Source organism: Lissotriton helveticus, chromosome 5_1 (genome assembly GCF_964261635.1).
Source record: "Lissotriton helveticus chromosome 5_1, aLisHel1.1, whole genome shotgun sequence".
Lineage (NCBI taxonomy): Eukaryota > Metazoa > Chordata > Amphibia > Caudata > Salamandridae > Lissotriton > Lissotriton helveticus.
The window spans coordinates 1,733,056,906-1,733,075,938 of NC_136065.1; the positions used below are offsets into that span (position 1 = coordinate 1,733,056,906).

The following is a 19,033-nucleotide window of genomic DNA, read 5'->3' on the forward strand; positions in this document are numbered from 1 at the left end:
GGAAGGACTTCCTCTTTCTGTCCCCGGTGCCTCAGGGAGAGAAGTGAATTGTAGGGAGCTCTTAGGTAGGCGGTGTGTGAGTTACTGCTTAGGTCGTCTTCTGGTGCCCCAGAGCGACGTGTTAGGCAGGTTGAGTTGAGTTTAGTTAGGTGGCTTGCCATTTTAGTTGATTTGCGGAGCGTGACCCCTTGTTATCTCGGTGCGGTGCGCGGCGGGGCGAAAGCTCACGCATCTCGCGGGGTGCCAAACCTCACGCATCTCGCGGACGGGCTGGAATTTAGGGTGCCGAACCTCACTCATCTCGAGGAAGGTCTGTAAACTATAGCTGAAGCATGGCAACGCCTGATGCGGAGGCGGTGAGGGCTGCCCTGCTCGTGCTTGGCCGGGCGGGGAGAACAGACCTCCTCCAGCCCGGTGTCTTGGAACAGGCTTGGGTCGGAATGACCCGCACGCCCCGGTCAGCGTCGGCGGGGGTGGCTGCGGTTGTCGCTGCATGCCTGGACGAGCCCGCTGGGGCTCGGGGGGGCGCGCCTAGGAGATCTAAGGGCAAGAAACAGCAGGAGGCACCCAAGAAAGGGGGACGGCGTCTGAGCCTCCCGGCCAAGATCGAGGCCAAGGATGCGGTTCCCGGTGGGGCGGGCGGGGCGGACGGGACTCCGCTGGCGTCCCGTGCCGGGGGGGTCGGGGAGTGTGGGCCAGCTGGTGGGGTACGATGAGAGTAGTGAGGGTAGCGGGGGGGAGGACCTGGGTGAGTGGGAGGTGGCGGCTGGTGAGGATTTCGCACTCACGCTGTCTGGTGAGGAGTCTGGGGGGGAGGAGGAGTTCTCCGTCCTGGATCAGCCGGTCGACCTTTCGGGGGGCCGTAAGGGGGTTGTCAAACAGCAGGGTTCCAAGGGCAAAGGCCCGTTGAAGGCGCAGCAGCAGACTGGGGCAAAGGGTGCTGCGGCACCCGTGCCCGGGGGGGGAGGCCTGGGGGTGCCTGGTCGGTCGTCCATCTATGACAGGTGGGTGCACATGTCCGAGGAGGAGAGGGCCCGCGATCAGCGGCGCATCATTGCCGAGTATGAGCAGGAGTGGCAGCGTTTGCAGGAGGTCAGTGAGGCGAAGGCGGGTGGGGCGCTCAAGGGCGATGGGGTCCTGGCGCCTGCGCGTGGCAGGGGGGCGTCTGGAGGTGGAGGCAGGGGATCCCCCGGGCAGCGCGGGCAGTGGGTCTGGGTGGAAGGTTCAGGGACTGCCTTGACGGATCAGAGACCTGTTGGCACCGGGGCCTCCCCGAGCGCATACGGCTCGGGGGGGGGGGGAGACAAGCCAGCGGGGTCAGCTGGCAGAGGCCGGGGTGGGCCGGCGGGGCGCAAAACGGCCTCCAAACGCCGGGACGAAGCAGCAGGGGGGTCCGCGGCGGCCTGCCCTCCATCGAGGGAGCGGGCACCATCGATGCTGGAATGCGAGTTTATGCCTGGTGTGAAAGGGAAGGGTGCCAAGAGAGTGGTGACGGAAGTGGTGCCGCTGGATGTTCAGGATGAGTGGTTGGACTATGGGGATGAGGAGGATGAGTTGGAAGAGGGTGAGTTGCGCGAGTCGGAGTGTGTGGACAGGGCTAAGGTGGCATCCGCCACGGTAGGTGTTTCCCATGAGGCACGAGATGGCGCCAGTCGGGCCACCAAGGGGACCATGAAGCCGGCGGACGCACGGCGACGGGAGACGGACGCTCCTGCAACCTTATCAGGTGAGGGCTCTTGGTGGAACGCATGGACTGATGGGGGGAAAGGAGGGAGGAAGAAACCCTGCCGGTCGGTGGGGGTGGGGGATGGGTCTGTGAGGACGGGGGCCTATGTTGGGGAGGAGCCGGTGGCGGCTGCCGGGGGGAAGCAGGTCACGACGGCCAGTGCACAAACTGACAAGGTGGAGGATTTGGGGGGCAAAGATGATGGAGTGGGGAAGCTCCCCAAGAAGTTGCCTTATATGGGTTTGGCCGTGCCCCTGGGATCGCATCTGTCAGAGAAAACGAGAGGGAAAATTTGGAGGCATGAGTATGTGGATGTTTTTAAACTGCTACATAGGGAGATTCAGGCGAAGGAAGGGTCTAAGGAGGAGGAATGGGAGTTGACCAGGCGGCCGAGGGTGCCGGTTACGATGGAGAATTGGACGTCGGCTTTCTTGATTTACGCGAGTATATATTGCGAGAAGCATGGTGACCGGGCGATTGCTCTGTTCAAGTATATGGACGTGATTAGGAAGGCGCAGCTGCATTTCGGGGGTTTTGCTTGGCTGAGCTACGACGAGGAGTTTAGGGCCAGGATCAGCGTCAATCCGGACAAGCCATGGGGGGAGGTGGACCAGGAGCTTTGGATTCAATGGATGTCTTCGACGCAGGCGGCGGCTTCCACTCATACGGCTAGCGGTCTTCCGGTGACTTATCGGTCTTTTCAGTCGCGCCCCGCCCAGTCTGGGGCGGGTAGCCAAGGGAGTTCAGGAGGTTCGGGAAACCAGGCAGTGTGGTCCGGGGCTGCAGGACAACAGTACAAGCCAGTGTCTTCAGGGGCCTGTTGGGGTTTTAATAAGGGTTTCTGCAACCGCCCCTCCTGTAAGTTCAAGCATGAGTGTTCAAAGTGCGGGGGGCGGCATGCAGTTACACAGTGCCTCACGTTGGCTTCGCCGTCAGAGCAGTGGAAGCTTGCCAAGGGTAGGGGTCAGCCTGGGCCGAAGGGCCCATACTCCGGTTAGGTTGGAGGCCATGTGTCCATGGCTCTCCCGGTACCCTGATAAGGAAGCGGCGCTGCGTTTATACTGGGGCTTCATGGAAGGTTTTCGGATTGGTTATCAGGGGCCGAGGGAGAGACGTTGGGCTGAGAACTTGCGGTCAGCCAAGGAGTTGCCGGAGGTAGTGGCTCGTAAATTGGAGAAGGAGGTTTCGGAGGGCAGGATTGCAGGTCCTTTTGCGGATTGGCCGATGTCGGATCTCATTGTCTCACCTCTTGGAGTAGTGCCCAAGAAAGAACCTGGCGAGTTTCGATTGATTCATCACTTGTCTTGGCCTGAGGGAGGGTCGGTGAATGATTTCATTGCTGAAGAGGACTCAAGAGTACTGTATGCGTCGGTGGATGATGCCATAGGCTTGGTAAGGTCCTGTGGGAAGGGGGCGGAGTTGGCCAAATGTGACATCAAGTCGGCCTTTCGCCTCCTCCCCATTCACCCCGCGGATTTTTCACTGTTGGGTATGCAGTTTGACGGGTCCATCTTCGTGGACATGGTTCTCCCGATGGGTTGTGCGATTTCCTGCGCGCTTTTCGAGACTTTCAGCTCATTTTTGCAGTGGGCCTTTGTGGACCGCAGTGGACACCGGCTGGTGTCTCACTATTTGGATGACTTTCTGTTTGTGGGCGCGGGTCACTCTGGCGCTTGTGGCGCGGCCTTGCGGCAGTTTCAGTTGTTGGCACGGGATTTTGGGGTGCCTTTGGCACCGGAGAAGACTGAAGGGCCTAGTTGTTGCCTGACTTTTCTCGGGATTGAGTTGGATTCGGTGGCTTGGCAGGCGCGGCTCCCGGTACGGAAGGTGGGGGAGATGCAGGAGGCTTTGAGGAGTGCGATCGAGGTTCAGAAGCTGGAGTTGAGGTCTGTGCAGCGACTGTTGGGGTTGTTGACCTTTGCGTGCCGGGTGGTGAGGGCAGGAAGGACGTTTTGCAGGCGGCTCGGCATGGCCATGTCGGGGGCGGCCCTCCCGCATCACAGGATCAGGATCACGCTGGGGGTCCGGTCGGACTTGCGAGTGTGGCTGGTTTTCCTGGAGGACTTCAATGGTGTGTCCTTGGATTTTGCGCGTGACCGGATGGTGTGGCAGATTCAGCTCTACTCTGACGCGGCGGGTGCTGCCGGTTTCGGAATTTTCTGGGACGGCCGCTGGTGTGCAGAGCAGTGGCCGGCTCATTGGCTGCGGCAGGGCAGGAGCATTGCGTTTTTGGAGTTCTTCCCCTTGTTGGTTGCTTTGCTGGTGTGGGGCCCGGAGTTCAGGAACAGGTCAGTGTTGTTTCATGTGGACAACATGACTGTGGTGGACTTGGTGAACAATCAAAAGGCAAGGGACCTGCGGGTGCTGCGCTTGCTGCGAAGTTTCATGCTGCTGTGTCTGCGTTACAATGTGCTGTTCCGCGCGCAACATGTGCCTGGCGTGAGTAACGAAATTGCGGATGCGTTATCTCGTTCGCAGTGGCAGCGCTTCAGGGAGCTGGCGCCGGGAGCGGAAGCTTGCAAGACCAAGGTGCCGGAGGGTATCTGGGCCTGGGGGGAGTGAGAGTGGTTGGGTTGGTTGAGAGGTCGATAGCGGGGTCCACTAGGCGGGCGTACAGGTTGGCGTGGGCTGAGTTTGGGTCCTTGGTGGGGGGAGAGCTGGGAGTGGGACGATTGTCCAAGGAAGAGTGTGAGCGGGGGGTGGTGCGCTTTGTGTTGGATTGCATGGATAAAGGGCTGTCGCAGACGACGATTGCTGGCAAGTTGGCGGGCGTATCTTTCTACAGCATGGTGTATTTGGGTTTTGATCCGGCTAGTGCGGATCTGCTGAGCCGAATGTTAAAAGGTTGGGGTCGGGTGAGGGCGGAGATGGGTGGGGGGGAATTGCCACGGGAGGCGGTCACGTTTGATTTATTGGTGCAGGTTTTGAGGGAGTTGCATTTCTGTTGTTATGACGGGGAAGAGGTGGCGCTCTTTCGTTTATGCATGATTTGGATGTTTTTTGGTGCATTTCGGGTGTCAGAGTTGCTGGGGTCGCGGGGGGCGCCGGGCCGAGTGTTTGCGGACGTGCGTGTGGATGGGGTTCGTTTGGGTATATGGTTGGGACGTTCAAAGACAGACCAGTTGGGTCGGGGCAAATGGGTGTGGTTGTCGGAGAGCGGGTATGAGGGTGTGTGCCCGGTGCGTGAGTGGTTGGCATTTTGTGGTCGAGTACGGAACTTGGAAGGGGAGATTTTTGTGCATGTGTCGCGAAAGCGATTGACGTCCTCTCAGTTGTTGGCGGTTTTGCGGATGGCTTTGCGGAAGTTGGGCAGGGACCCGGCGCGTTTTGGCACGCACTCGTTTCGAATCGGGGCGGCCACGGCTGCGGCGGGTTTGGGTTGGTCATGGGAGGAGATCCGGAGGATTGGTCGGTGGAGGTCGCGTTGCTGCGAGCGCTATGTGCGTAAATAGAGGGTGGGGCGTGCTGCTTGGCCGGCTGCACTGTTTTTTGTTGTTGTTTCTCTTGTGCTGCTGAGGTACTAATCTCTTTCTCTTCGTAGGTTGTGTTCGTGGGCCGGGGGCCAAGACGGTCACCTGGGTCGTTGGGCACTCTTTCGTGCACTGGGGGGAGAAGTATGCTGCCAGGCGGGTGTACGGCCGTAACCTGGGCCTGAGGAGCAGCCATCATGAAGTTCAATGGTGGGGTAAGAGCGGAATGCGCTGGGGAGAATTGCTACCATGGCTCACAAAGAAAGTGGCGCAGCTGGGCTGCCCGGACATGCTCATCATCCATTTGGGGGAGAATGACTTAGTGAAGCAGTCGGGGGTGTCACTTTTGCATTTGATGCAGAGGGATTTGGATGCGATGAAACGCAATCTGGCTGGCGCCTGTATTGTGTGGACCGAGTTTGTTCCACGACGGATCTGGAGGGGTGCGCTCAAGCCTGCGGCAGTCGAACGGGCACGCAGGAAACTGAACAGGGCTATGAGACTCTTTTGTGCCGATAAAGGGATCCACGTGCTGGCTCATGTCGGGCTTCAGCTGGAGCAGCCACTTCTTTTCCGGGACGACGGCGTGCACCTTTCTCACATGGGGAATGCCTTCTACCTAATGGAGTTGCGCGACTTGATTAGCCATTTGTGGAATGAATCTATCTGGTGCCCGAGAGTATGAGTTCGAAAGGTGCACGTGTGGTGGGGCAGGTAACCGCCCTCCGGGGGTTCCCTGGGTGGCGGGAACTGGGAGGGGTGGGAAGTCCATGACGGGCAGAATCACCCTTTCAGGGAGGGGGTTACAGGTGCAGGATGGGGGGAGTGGTAGACGGGAGTGTGATGGATGGAGATGACGGAGGAGTTGGAAAGTGAAAGGGGAAAGTGAATGAGATGCAAAGAGGTCATGGTGTGAATTGGGAGTGGCTGGTGGAACACGTGAGTGGATGATGGAGTGAATGGCAGGATGTTGGGGGGATTGTTCAAGTTAACGAGGTTATGTTTATTGTTGAACGTCATGCCTGTCCTAATAAATGGCCTTTTACGCTAACTGATGCGTGGAGTGGTTATTTGCGCGATGCGGCCCCCGGGGGAAAGCAGGTCGGCAGACCAGTCTTTTCCCCGGGGAGTTCGCGCGATAGCAGGACAGGCAGGAAGTAGTTAGGGGGTTTAGGTCAGGGGTGGGAGGGGTTAGGAGGCGGATTTAAGGGGACAGGAAGGGGAAGGACTTCCTCTTTCTGTCCCCGGTGCCTCAGGGAGAGAAGTGAATTGTACCACCCACCCACCCTACATTAAAAAGGGGTGCCGTGGGCGTTTTTGTGGAAGTTGTCATGTTAGGCAACGTGCCAGTTTAGGACAGGATGGCGGGATAGGGGTGCTGACGGGAACTGGGAGGGGTGGGAAGTCCATGACGGGCAGAATCACCCTTTCAGGGAGGGGGTTACAGGTGCAGGATGGGGGGAGTGGTAGACGGGAGTGTGATGGATGGAGATGACGGAGGAGTTGGAAAGTGAAAGGGGAAAGTGAATGAGATGCAAAGAGGTCATGGTGTGAATTGGGAGTGGCTGGTGGAACACGTGAGTGGATGATGGAGTGAATGGCAGGATGTTGGGGGGATTGTTCAAGTTAACGAGGTTATGTTTATTGTTGAACGTCATGCCTGTCCTAATAAATGGCCTTTTACGCTAACTGATGCGTGGAGTGGTTATTTGCGCGACAAAAAATGTGGCACACCACCGGCTATCAGGAAAAGTGCTCCAATACCTTCGGGCGAGTCACGCTATATACAGATACTTAGATGCTACGCTGAAGAAACCCCAGGGGTGATTCAAGCCCCATTGCGAATACTTTTGCTAGTGTACACCGCGTCACACATGCGCAGCCCAGGGTAGTTCCAAAGCGCCCAATAAGGCAGCGTGCACCCCTGTGATATGAAAGGCTGCACTTTGCAGTAAGAGGGCATGAAGTGACACACACAAGATAGCAAGGTTTCCGGGAACAAGGCCGCCCAAACTTTCCGATTTCCCCTTTAAGAATACTGGCTAACCTGTTAGGAAGGGCATCAAGGCCCTGTCTAGTCTTTGTTCAAAAGAGGCATTCAGGCAGACTGGCGTTAGGAATGCTGTAACTCGTATGCACGGAAGAGGCAGGGGTTAATTACGTGAGCCTTAGCACAGGGCGGAGCTGAAGAGAAATCTTAGACGCTTGACTGTCTAATAAAAGCATGGCGGGATTGCTCCGGCTTCATTGCTCATCGCAGCTCGAGTACCAGACAATCCCCTGCGGTTTTTTCCGAGCCAAACACTACTTCAAGACTTGCGGTTTTCCCCAAACTCTCCCATCTATAAAAGCAGCTTTCAAAAGCAATAAGTCAACAGTAATGAGAAAGGGATGTGCTTGCCCAGGGAAGGACACCGAAGCCTTTTCAGGCGGATAGAAAGGAAGTTCTAGAATAGGTAAAAAAAAAAAAAAAAGTAGCAAAAATGGTCTTTTGTGTCAGTTCACTGCAGCTTCTACAGAACGACATGTGGTAACTGCTGGAAAAATCATGGTCATTAATTGGGAGACAGTTTTTGGAAATGAGGGACACCGCCCTTTCGAAGAAAGCATTACATGGTTGGATGTCAGGGTCTTGCCGCCATTTTGCGATAGGCTGGCCTTTGCGGGCCCAGGCTCCAGATGGCTCAAGGCATGTAATTGGCATTGTATGAGTAGGGTTGTGGGGGAGGGGTTTGGGGCACTGTACATTCGATGCGTGCAATTGTAAAAAAAAAAAAAAAACATGGCGTCAGTGGGTAACGGAAAGGCCCTGAGCCCCCCCCAAAGGTAAACTAAAGGATGGCGAGGTCGTGGCATCACGTTCAGGGCTGCCGACTCGGGAGCAGAGGAACGGGGTTCGAACCCGGCGCCGGCTCAGCATCCTGTGATTTCGGGCACTTGATGTAGAAACCCCCAAGTTTATGTTGAGTGAAATTATTTGTATGGTGGGATCAAAGGCATCCGCGGACACATTGTGCTGAGCACAGGTCTTTGCAAAAAGGCTGTAAGCCATGTCATCAATTATATCGGTCACTCGCTTTTTGTGAGTCACCCTAATTGTTGCATTCCACTGGAAGCCCGGGATACCTAGCTTTGCAGTTTAGCCTTGGGAGGGAGGGGTGGGGGGGAGTGAGCAGACCAAGAAACCAAGTAGAGTGTGAAAAAGGCCGCTTTAATGAAACAGGTGCACATTTACATAACATAACCTCGGCAAATGCCTAACAATCTAAACCTTTACCAAATGATTGTATTGTTTTTCCAACCTCCAAAACACCCGCCCCCGCCCCTCACCCTTCGTCAAACCCGCCCCCACCCGTACATACCCCATCACATATTAAAACCATACAACCTCCTCATTAAAACATTATAACTTCAACAGACCCCAAAACCATATCTCAAAACCCCACTTACAGCCAAAGCCAGTCCAGATCCCCCAGCCTATGCCTCTAAACCCGAATTCCACCTGAACAACTTCCCCTGACAAAATCCAAATTGCAAACTATCAACTCCCATCATGCCCAAAACTGGCAAATCAAATTAATCCGCCACCCAGAAAGCAGTGGGGGAGGAACCCCGAACCCCACCTTTCTGGGGGGTGGGGGTTGCAGCCAAAGCAAAAACAGGCTAAAAGAAGAAAAACCGCCTAACCCAAGAAACTTTGGACCTTCAAACAGCGGGACAACACCTCCCGCAGTTCCAAGAGATATAAGTCCATCCCCATCCGGGACAGATGAACCCCGTCACTGTGAAAAAAGGCTACAGCATCATAACGGATGTCACCATGAACAACCCGTCCAAACCCCAAATCTCTACAAAACCGAGACACTTCCAGATTAACCTTCCTGCGAGACTTGTCCACAGCTTTAGGTTTAAGCGCATTCCTCCAACATCTCCTAGGAATCAATTCCGTCCAAATGACGTGACACCCAGCCCACTGCTGATGCAACAAAGAAAGATCCTTCTTCATAGTTCTAAGAAGAACAACACCTGTAACCGAACACAAATCATTCTCCCCAAGATGTAAAACCATAACATCCGGACAAACCCCACCCACTAACCAAGAGTTAAGAGCTGGGATAAGATCCTTCCATAACATACCCCCCCTACCCCTCCAAACCACATTGAATAAACGGTCATTAAAGCCAAGCATAGCGCCAAAATAACTCAAACGAGCTTGAAGTTGGGCTCTCTTAACGAAGGAATGTCCCACAATCCAAATAGTCAGGAAGGTGGAACGAGGACCAGCCACAGAACCTGCAAGAAAAAGAAGTATCATATAGGGAAAACAGAAGAAGACGCAGGCGCATCCCTAACTCCGCTTCTTACATAGCGCTGAAAACAGTTTGAAGTCCAGCGCCCCAAACGCATTATGTCCTCCCTCGACCAACCCCTGTTAAAAGCCTCTGTCGCAGCTCCAATTCTAAAAGAATGTGTGCCATAAAGTGACTCATCAAAGCCAAGCTGACGCAGCGCTTTCCGCAACACCATGCGCAATTGATAGGTAGTAACCACAGACCCATCCAAATGTTGAAAAACATTATGTTCCAAAACCCCACCCGAAAACTCCCACCAGCTCCGCGCCCAACGCAATGGGCAAGTCTCCAATGAGGAAACAGCTTCCAACCAAATACCTTTGCCTTTTTGCCTCTGATCCGTCTTGGAATGAGAGAGCCAAATATGAACTCCTCTACTCGAAAAACGAACATCCCCCCCACAAAACTCCTTTGTTAGACCTGTTACCCAACAATTCGGACACCCTAAAAGCTCCAAAAAACATCCACACCATCAAAGTGGCAAAAAGGCAAGCTGCCGACCTATCCCTGCAGACCACCGGCAAAATCGACACTATACTTGCCAACTTCTGCCACGACAAAGGAGACCTCGCCGCCTGAACACCTCCCCGCTCCCGAGCCCACCCTTCCAACATTCTCCTACCCAACTCCCCCGCAGACGGAGAGTAACCCCAGAACAACTTACCCATAAATGAAACGCCCGCTAACTTCCCAGCAATAGTTACTCTGGACAAACCCTTATCCATTAAACACATAATAAACTGAACTACATCCTCTGACCTCTGCCACTGTTGTTCTCTCTTACTAGCTCCAGAAGACAAAAACTCTTTCCACGCCAACTCATAAGCTGTTCTAGTAGAAGGTGCCAAAGAACCTACCACCAGCTGAAAGACCCTGTGTTGCCTACCGTCCACAGATGCTCCGGCATGGGAGTCGGCGTCTCGTCTGCCTCCAAAGCTAGCCCACGGAATCTCTCCCACTGTGAACGAGACAAAGCATCCGCAATGTCATTGTCCACACCAGGAATGTGCAGGGCCCTAAAGCAAATGTCAAATTTAAGGCACCCCAACACAAAGACCCTGAGCAATTTCAGAACTTGCACATCCTTCGCAGATTGTCTATTGATCACCTGCACCACAGCCAGATTATCAATCCTGAAAAGAACCTTCGTGTGAGCCAAATCCTGGCCCCACAACGTAACTGCTACAACAACTGGAAACAGTTCCAAAAAGGCAATGCTCCGCCCACCATTCTTCCAAATCTCAGGCCACTGTTGCGCACACCATTTTCCTTGCCAGTACAAGCCAAAACCCTCGCTACCAGCCGCATCAGAAAAAATTTGCACATCCCAGATCCAATCAACCTCCCTGTACAGCGGAACACCATTGAAGGAATGTAAAAAGGTGACCCACATACGCAAATCCTCCTTGACTCCCGCAGTCAGACGAACCCGGTGATGTGGTAAGTAACGACCAGACAGAGCCCTGCCCAGACGCCTACAGAAAGTCCTGCCCGCCCTGACCACCCTACATGCAAAATTAAGGTGACCCAGCAAGACCTGAACCTCCCGCACCATGACCTTTTCTTTAGGTAACATCTTTCCCACCAACTCCAACATGTTCATTTTCTTGTCAAGGGGTAAACGAGCTTGCATGGACTGAGAGTCAATTTCTATTCCAAACAAGCATTGGAAATGCAATAGGTCTCGCACCATTAGAGTTAGTGCTTTTAGAATTGTTTATGGGTTTTTTTTGTAAATGTTTAGCATTTTTGTTTCCTGTAGCCAATGCTAAAGAATTACAAATAAAAAAAGCCATAAACATTTCTTAAAGCTCTAACTGAAATGGTCTGAGACCTATTGCACTGTGTGAGGGTGAGGGGTTGAGGATGAGTGAGGGTGAGGGTGAGAGTGGGTGAGGGTGAGTGAGGGTGAGGGGTTGAGGGTGAGGGGTTGAGGGTGAGTGAGAGTGAGGGTGAGTGAGGGTGAGTGAGGGTGAGTGAGGGTGAGGGGTTGAGGGTGAGTGAGAGTGAGGGTGAGTGAGGGTGAGGGGTTGAGGTTGAGGGTGAGGTGTTGAGGGTGAGTGAGGGTGAGTGAGGGTGAGGGTGAGTGAGGTGTTGAGGGTGAGTTAGGGTGAGTTAGGGTGAGGGGTTGAGGGTGAGTGAGAGTAGTTGAGGCTGAGTGAGGGTGAGTGAGAGTGAGGGTGAGTGAGGGGTTGAGGGTGAAGGTTTGAGGGTGAGGGTGAGCACACAAGCTTAGGAGTATGTCTTAGCACAACTTGCCCTCACCAATCACCTTTCACTTCTCAGGGCCTATGGACTTTCAAGGCTACAGATAGCATCTGCCATGTGCCTTAGAGGAACATTTATGTTTTAAAAATGTATTTGACAAATAATTATCGATCCATAGTTCAGCGCCGGCGAGATTATGCATTTTTGATATTTTTTGTTGCTGCACAGGCACTCGTGAGCATCATCTTTACCAGACTATACTATGGGTGGGCCGAGAGTTAGGCAGTCCAGGATCTGGGTGTTGCCATTTTAGAATGGCCCCTTACTTGCCAACTGATGGAGAATTGTTGGGTGGTCTCACTACTACTCGCTGATCTTGTAATTCATGCTCTAATACAAATGAACACTAAATAGCTTTTTATTCACCATCTCAGCAAGAGGCCAACAATTGAATAAGCAGAGTGTGAACCCTTCAGTGAACAGCACCAGTGTAAGTTGTGGATGACTTGAGGATTGTCGCTCATATTTTAACAGATTCGTAACTATTTCACATACATCTTTTTAGTACGAAAGATTCGCTGTTTTTTATTTTCTCATCTCTGATGCATTTTACTTGTTTCTTTTCATTCCTGCATAAACCATAGAGCCAACTCGGCACAAACGTGTTATAATGTGGTCAGAGGGAGGGGCACTAGATGACGAGATGTGGACTACCGCCACATTATGCAAGCTTGCCAGAGCCTCTGTGCCTTGTGGTAAACTACAGCTGTTCTTGAAGTGCTCAGAGCTGCTTCTTCATTCAACGTAAGCCATCGCTTCACTCCAATGAGAGCATCTGAGCATCCTGAAATTGACGTCCTTTGCATAATAAAAGTGTTTACATACCTCAAGCTTCTTTCTCTAGGATTCTTTCTGTAGGATTTCCTTCTGTTTCCTGCTCAATGGTTTCTTCAATGAAATGTTCTTAATTGCTTGTTTCTTTGCTGATTTTTTGGAGAGCAGAACTAGAGCACAGCTTGTAGCTACTCCTTTCAGTCTTTCGTCATATTTCAGTTACTGGTGCGTGTACTGCATCATTGAGGCACACGGCCCTGGTGCTGGGTGTGCAGGGTCGATTTTTACATTGACACAAACATGGGAAATAAGTGGTGCAAATTGAAATTATACTGTTTTCGTGCATGCTATTTAAAAAACAAAAATACGCTATTCCCTCAAAGTTATTACCAGCAAAATAACGAGAGTGTAGTTTGCACAAAGCTCTAAAATAGCACTGGAAACAAAGACAACAAGTGAAAGCAAGTTGCGGTAAAGCGGGTTTGGGCTTTCATTTAATGTTATTCCCGAAATGTGCTCCAGGCAACACGTTAATCTCTTTGTACGTCGTGTTTGTGCTGCATATTTGGAGGCTTGACAATAACATGCTAGTTGGGGCTGAGCAACACCAAAATGGTTAAAGGGACTGTAAGAAGGGACGGTGCAAGGAAAACAAACTGCGAGGGGCGGAAGGAAGGAGACAATGTAAAAAAAATTCAAATGAAAAGAAGCGAGACGGGTCAATTACATGTTCCCTCCAAGCGCAATGCCGCTGCCAGCAGCGGCAGAGCAAGAAAGTCAGCACAAACAAACGGTGCGAAGAGGTGGCTCAACATATAACGATGCCGACTTTGGAGAAGGAGAACAGGGTTCGAGCCTCAGCGTGGGCGGCATCATTAATTATAAATTAAATAAACTGAGATCTCCTGCATATTAAATATAAATAAATAAACAGCGTGCGTGGGGTGAGGGCAGGAAGCTGCCAGCTATTTAAAAAACAAAAATACGCTATTCCCTCAAAGTTATTACCAGCAAAATAACGAGAGTGTAGTTTGCACAAAGCTCTAAAATAGCACTGGAAACAAAGACAACAAGTGAAAGCAAGTTGCGGTAAAGCGGGTTTGGGCTTTCATTTAATGTTATTCCCGAAATGTGCTCCAGGCAACACGTTAATCTCTTTGTACGTCGTGTTTGTGCTGCATATTTGGAGGCTTGACAATAACATGCTAGTTGGGGCTGAGCAACACCAAAATGGTTAAAGGGACTGTAAGAAGGGACGGTGCAAGGAAAACAAACTGCGAGGGGCGGAAGGAAGGGGACAATGTAAAAAAAATTCAAATGAAAAGAAGCGAGAAGGGTCAATTACATGTTCCCTCCAAGCGCAATGCCGCTGCCAGCAGCGGCAGAGCAAGAAAGTCAGCACAAACAAACGGTGCGAAGAGGTGGCTCAACATATAACGATGCCGACTTTGGAGAAGGAGAACAGGGTTCGAGCCTCAGCGTGGGCGGCATCATTAATTATAAATTAAATAAACTGAGATCTCCTGCATATTAAATATAAATAAATAAACAGCGTGCGTGGGGTGAGGGCAGGAAGCTGCCAGATATGGAAATACCAGCATCAAAGAAAACAAGACGGAGGGAAGAGAGGGGAGAGGGGAGGGGGGAGGAGAAATGCGACACGGCGGGAAGGGGCAGGCAGGATGACTCAGGGGAGGGGGCGGAGCGGGGCAGAGCGGCATGTGGGTGTGAAGAAGCCGGGCCTTTGAAGTGAAGCTAAGCTTCACTTCAAAGGTGTCGGAGGAATGCGGGCGGCTGTGCACGCGCTTTTAAGCTCAATGCACATGCGCATTGAGCTTAAAAGTCACGGGCACTGCAAGGAATCGCCACGATTCCTTGCAAGTTAGATAAAGAGTAGATGAGCCCCTATAGTCTCGCTTGCTCGATGCGCATGCGCATCGACAGGCGAGACCTAAAAAAGACATGGTCGCGCAAGGACCCATGGTCTTCTCCGGAGCCAATGGCACACCCAAATGAACCATAAGTTTTTGAAACGTAACCAAAGCATTCTGGCAGTCCAGAGAATCAGCAGCACCCACAAAGAAGAAATCGTCCAGATAGTGTGTGACCAAAGTGTGACCAGATTTCTGTGTGAAGAACCATTGCAAAAAACGTACTGAACGTTTCAAACAACGCACATGACATTGAGCAGCCCATTGGCAATGCCTTATCCACGTACCACTTCCCAAGGAAATGGATACCCAGAAGATTCCAATCTTCAGGATGGACTGGAAGCAATCTAAATGCGGATTTAATATCGCATTTTGCCATTAACGCAGAAGGGCCCGCAGTTACTACCAATGACATGGCCACATCAACAGAAGAATAGGAAACATAAGCCGCTTCATCATCAATAAAATCGTTCACTGACCCACCCTCAGGCCATGACAAATGTTGGATGAGCCTAAACTGCCCCGGTTCTTTTTTGGGGACCACTCCAATGGGTGAAATTATTAAATTCTCCACAGGCCAATCATCAAACGGACCTGCCATTCTGCCTTCACACACTTCCTTATTCAATTTCTCCTGGACGACAGCCTTATGCTCACCTGCTGATTTAAGATTCTTTGACAACCGCCTCACACGAGGCCCCACATAACCTAGATGAAAACCGTCTCTAAAACCTGACACCAAAAACTCTCGCAACTCCGCTGACTCATAACCTTGTAAAGCTTCCGACAAATGAATCACATTAACCGGTGTATGAGCCTTTGGACCCAAAACCTGATGAAGATTTCCCTCCCCTGGGAGCTTGAGGTGGCTGTGGCGTGGCGTGATGTCCTGAAACCTGCTGTGACCACTGTTGCCCACCCGGAGGCCTAAGCCCCCAACATCTTGACAAAGGGTGGCTCTTCTTCCCACACTGTGAACATTCATGTCGGAACTTACAAAACTCTCTATTGCATGTCCCTCGATTGAAATCCCAGCAGGTCCCCCCACTAGGCTGCGCTGATGTAACTGGCCCCACCCCTCCCCGGGTGGGTCGCGCCTGAAAGGGGCGATAGAGTAAAGGCAAACCGCTGGCCGTAAAGATTGTTTTTCCACTACTTGCAGCACCCATAGTGTGTTGCCAAAGGTCTGTGTCCAATTCCCCCCATTTTGCCTCAGGATCCCAAGCCATACGTGCCCTAAACTCTTCATCATACTGCGCCCATGCAAAGTCAGTCCGTGTGAGTTGCGCCTTACGAACCACATCCATGTACTTAAACAGTGAAACGCAGCGCTCAGGGAACTTCTCACAGTATACACTGGCATATATCAAAAAGGCCGCTGTCCAATTTTCGATGGTCAATGGGACTTTGGGGCGCTTAGCTAATTCGTACTCCTCCTCTTTGGAACCCTCTTTAGCACGCACCTCCCTATGTAATAACTTTAAGAGTTCCACATACTCACCATTCCAAATTTTTTCTTTTGTGCTCAACATTAGATGAGCCCCCAATGGCTTAGTGACGCCCATATAGGGCAACTTTTTAATTTTCAACTCTTTACTATGTAAAACCTTACCCGTTTCCACACCAACTGTAGAAGTCCCAATGTCCGATTTGGCACCCACTACCTCATACCCTCCCTCAGTACCAACACTCTGGTCTTTCACGTAACGACCCTTGAATAGCATACCCTCAGACCCCCCAGAAACTGAATCTTCCCCAATCCCCACAGATACCATCTTGGGCTGCGCCCGAGGCTCCACATTCTCACCTGGACGTAACAAAGGAGGCTGACTTGGCTCCGCTCTCCATGATACACGTGAAACGTCATCCGTCGTCCGAGGAGCCCTCACTGAGGGGCCGAGCTCTCGTGGTCTGGACAACGCCGCTCTAGCATGCACCACCGGTGCCTGTGAAGAACTAAGAGATACATGAAAATGCCCCCCCCCAGACACAGTGTCACGCACTTCACCCTCCTCAGGGCTATCCTCATCATAGTCCAGAATTAACGATTCATCTAACTGGGGAGGGGCATGCACTACCACATCCTTCCGGACCCGTTCCAGGGTCTGTGAACGATCATGGGCCTTACCAACCCTTAACTGTGAGCGAGGCGGGGAAGCCGACTGTACTCGCCGGTACACCCCACCACTAGTACCACTCACAACACCTTTCTCCACCGGCAAAATTTGGAAACCTTGCAGAACAAGAGAAGTCGCGCTGGACCTGCTCCTGGAAACTGCGGTGTAATCCCTCGGTGGAACCAGCGAGGTCGTGCTCGACCTACTTACACTGACTGCGCTGACATCCCTCGTTGTGGCCACTGAGGTCGCGCTGAACCTGCTTTTACTGGCCACGACGGGTTCCCTCGTTGTGACGGGACGTGCCGCGCAAGGTTCCACCCTCTTTTCACCTTGGCGCAAATGGACTGCCTTCCGCCCTACCAAGTCCGCTGCTCCAGACCGCTCCCTATCCTGAAAAGAAAAAGGCCGGACTGATGTGCCGGGTCCCTTACTACATAGATAACCAGAAGCAGAAGGTACGTCCATTGCTGCCCTAACAAAACTCTGACCGCCCTCCCGACAATCAACCGAATCAACAGGAACTTTCCCCTTAAGGACCGCGCGCAACCGAAGAGGAGGGGGGGAAGGGGCATAAACCTTCTCATCACTACTGCAATCCAACATCGCCTGAATTATAGCCGACGCCGGACCCTGCACCTGAGAACCCAGACCCACACCTTCCTGACGTGCCCCTTCCAAAGCACCGGACACCCTATTCCGCCCACCCACCTGTAAACCTGGAAAATGCACCCTACCCGGCCCGCAACCTCAGCACCCTGACTCTCACCCATTTGAAACTGTGTGGCCTCACTCAACCCCTCAGCCCAAGATGGAAAAATATCCAGGCCCCCCCAAGTCCGAACCCTAACCCCCGGGAGAGCCCCACCCAAATGTCCTGCCACCGTAGAAGACCCCACCAACCCCTTGTCTGCTGAGCCAGCAACGGAATGAACCTGAGAAAAGGCAAACGCCTCATCCCCCATACCTGGCTGTAAAAGGTAAGACCCATCATGCCCCCCTATCTGCGCCCACTCTCCCTCCCCCACAGAACCACTGCACACCGAGACCACCCCACCCCTAGCAGATAAAGGGGGGGAAAACAATAAGGGGCTAACAGGAACCAAGTCTGCAGCAGTGTCTCCCTTCCCTTCATGCAAAAACGTAACCTCCGCATTCACAGGCAAAGGAATACCACGTGGACGAGAAGGAGTGACAAAAAACTCTCCATGCTCTGCAACAGGCGCTGAACCAACCGCCTGGGGATGCCTGTCCCGAGAAGGAGATATCACGGCAGGCCCAGGAATCACCAGCCCATCCTGAACCGGCCTAATTACCAAGGCGTCATGCTCCAGTAAGGCCTCCCCCGCCAATGACGTCACCAACCGTCACCGCGGAGGCCGAAGCAGAGCGCCTAAAAACCCCACGCCGTCTAGAGGCACGCCGACCTCGCAGAAGAGGAGCCGAGACAGCTCTCTCATGCACTCCCAACACCGGTAAGAACACCGGCGCAGCCTGCGAAACCACAGCCCCTGCCGGCCCGCCCACACCAAACTCCGACACACACCCCGCCTCAGGCAGCCCAGAAACACTCCCCCGCCGAGCCTTCACCCCCGGGGCCACTCCTCTAGTCCTAGAGCGGCCCCGGTCACTCACTGCTTCTTGGCGACGACGTTTCGGCGACACGCACGCTGCTACCACCGCCGACACCCCCGCAGACACCAGACGCTGAGGACGCTGAGGCCGGTCACCAATGACCAAGTCCAAACGGCCCGCCTCACTAAGGAGGCGGATCGCTTCCAACACGCGGTAATCTTCTGCTGCTATCGTAAAACCAAAACTAATGAATGAAACCTACCAAGAAACCACAATAACTGCCTGACAAAAAACTGACTAAGATAACGCCCGGCCACTAGGTCACCTAAGCCTAAAATGGTGGCCGGGAGGAGGAGCCCACGACCCTTATCTGTTGGGCTCCTCCCAAACTAGAATATAGCCCAAAACCAGCCCAAACGAAAGGCTGCCTCAAAATGGACCCCACCCGCCCCTCCCAAACAGCCCGGGGGTGGGGACCTCCCAGGGGTCGGCTGCCCCCCCCCATGCCCCCCTTCTGGCAGACCCCTCTCTCCACCTGGCAAACTTACCACGCCGGACGCAGCTCGTGGCTCATGCAAAACAGGCATAAACCAGCCAGTAACACACATGCAGCTGGCCTCGGCAGCAGCACACCAGCAGGGAACCGGGATATGTGGCACATTAACAAAAGGCCTTCCCTTCGGCAGTAACTTCCTCAAGAGACACCCACACCCACCGCCCCCCCACATACCGCTTTACTAGATTAATTCAATGTGAATGTGCAGATCACAAACGTTGCCATCATTTATTAAGCCCGCCCCACAGCTTTTGTGACTAAGCT

At 53.0% G+C, this 19,033-nt stretch overlaps 2 protein-coding genes across 2 annotated transcripts in view; both read left to right on the forward strand.

Annotated features, from left to right (window-relative positions):
- LOC144753804 (uncharacterized) overlaps nucleotides 1-19,033 on the forward strand; it is a 2,685,544-nt gene that overhangs the window by 2,467,785 nt on the left and 198,726 nt on the right. The gene's annotated exons all lie outside the window — the stretch shown is intronic.
- LOC144752795 (uncharacterized) lies at nucleotides 1,386-9,259 on the forward strand. Its single transcript, XM_078640648.1, has 3 exons — nucleotides 1,386-1,726; nucleotides 5,268-5,737; nucleotides 8,966-9,259. The coding sequence occupies exons 1-3, from the start codon at nucleotides 1,435-1,437 to the stop codon at nucleotides 9,257-9,259; spliced, it is 1,056 nt and encodes a 351-aa protein (XP_078496774.1). The 5' UTR covers nucleotides 1,386-1,434.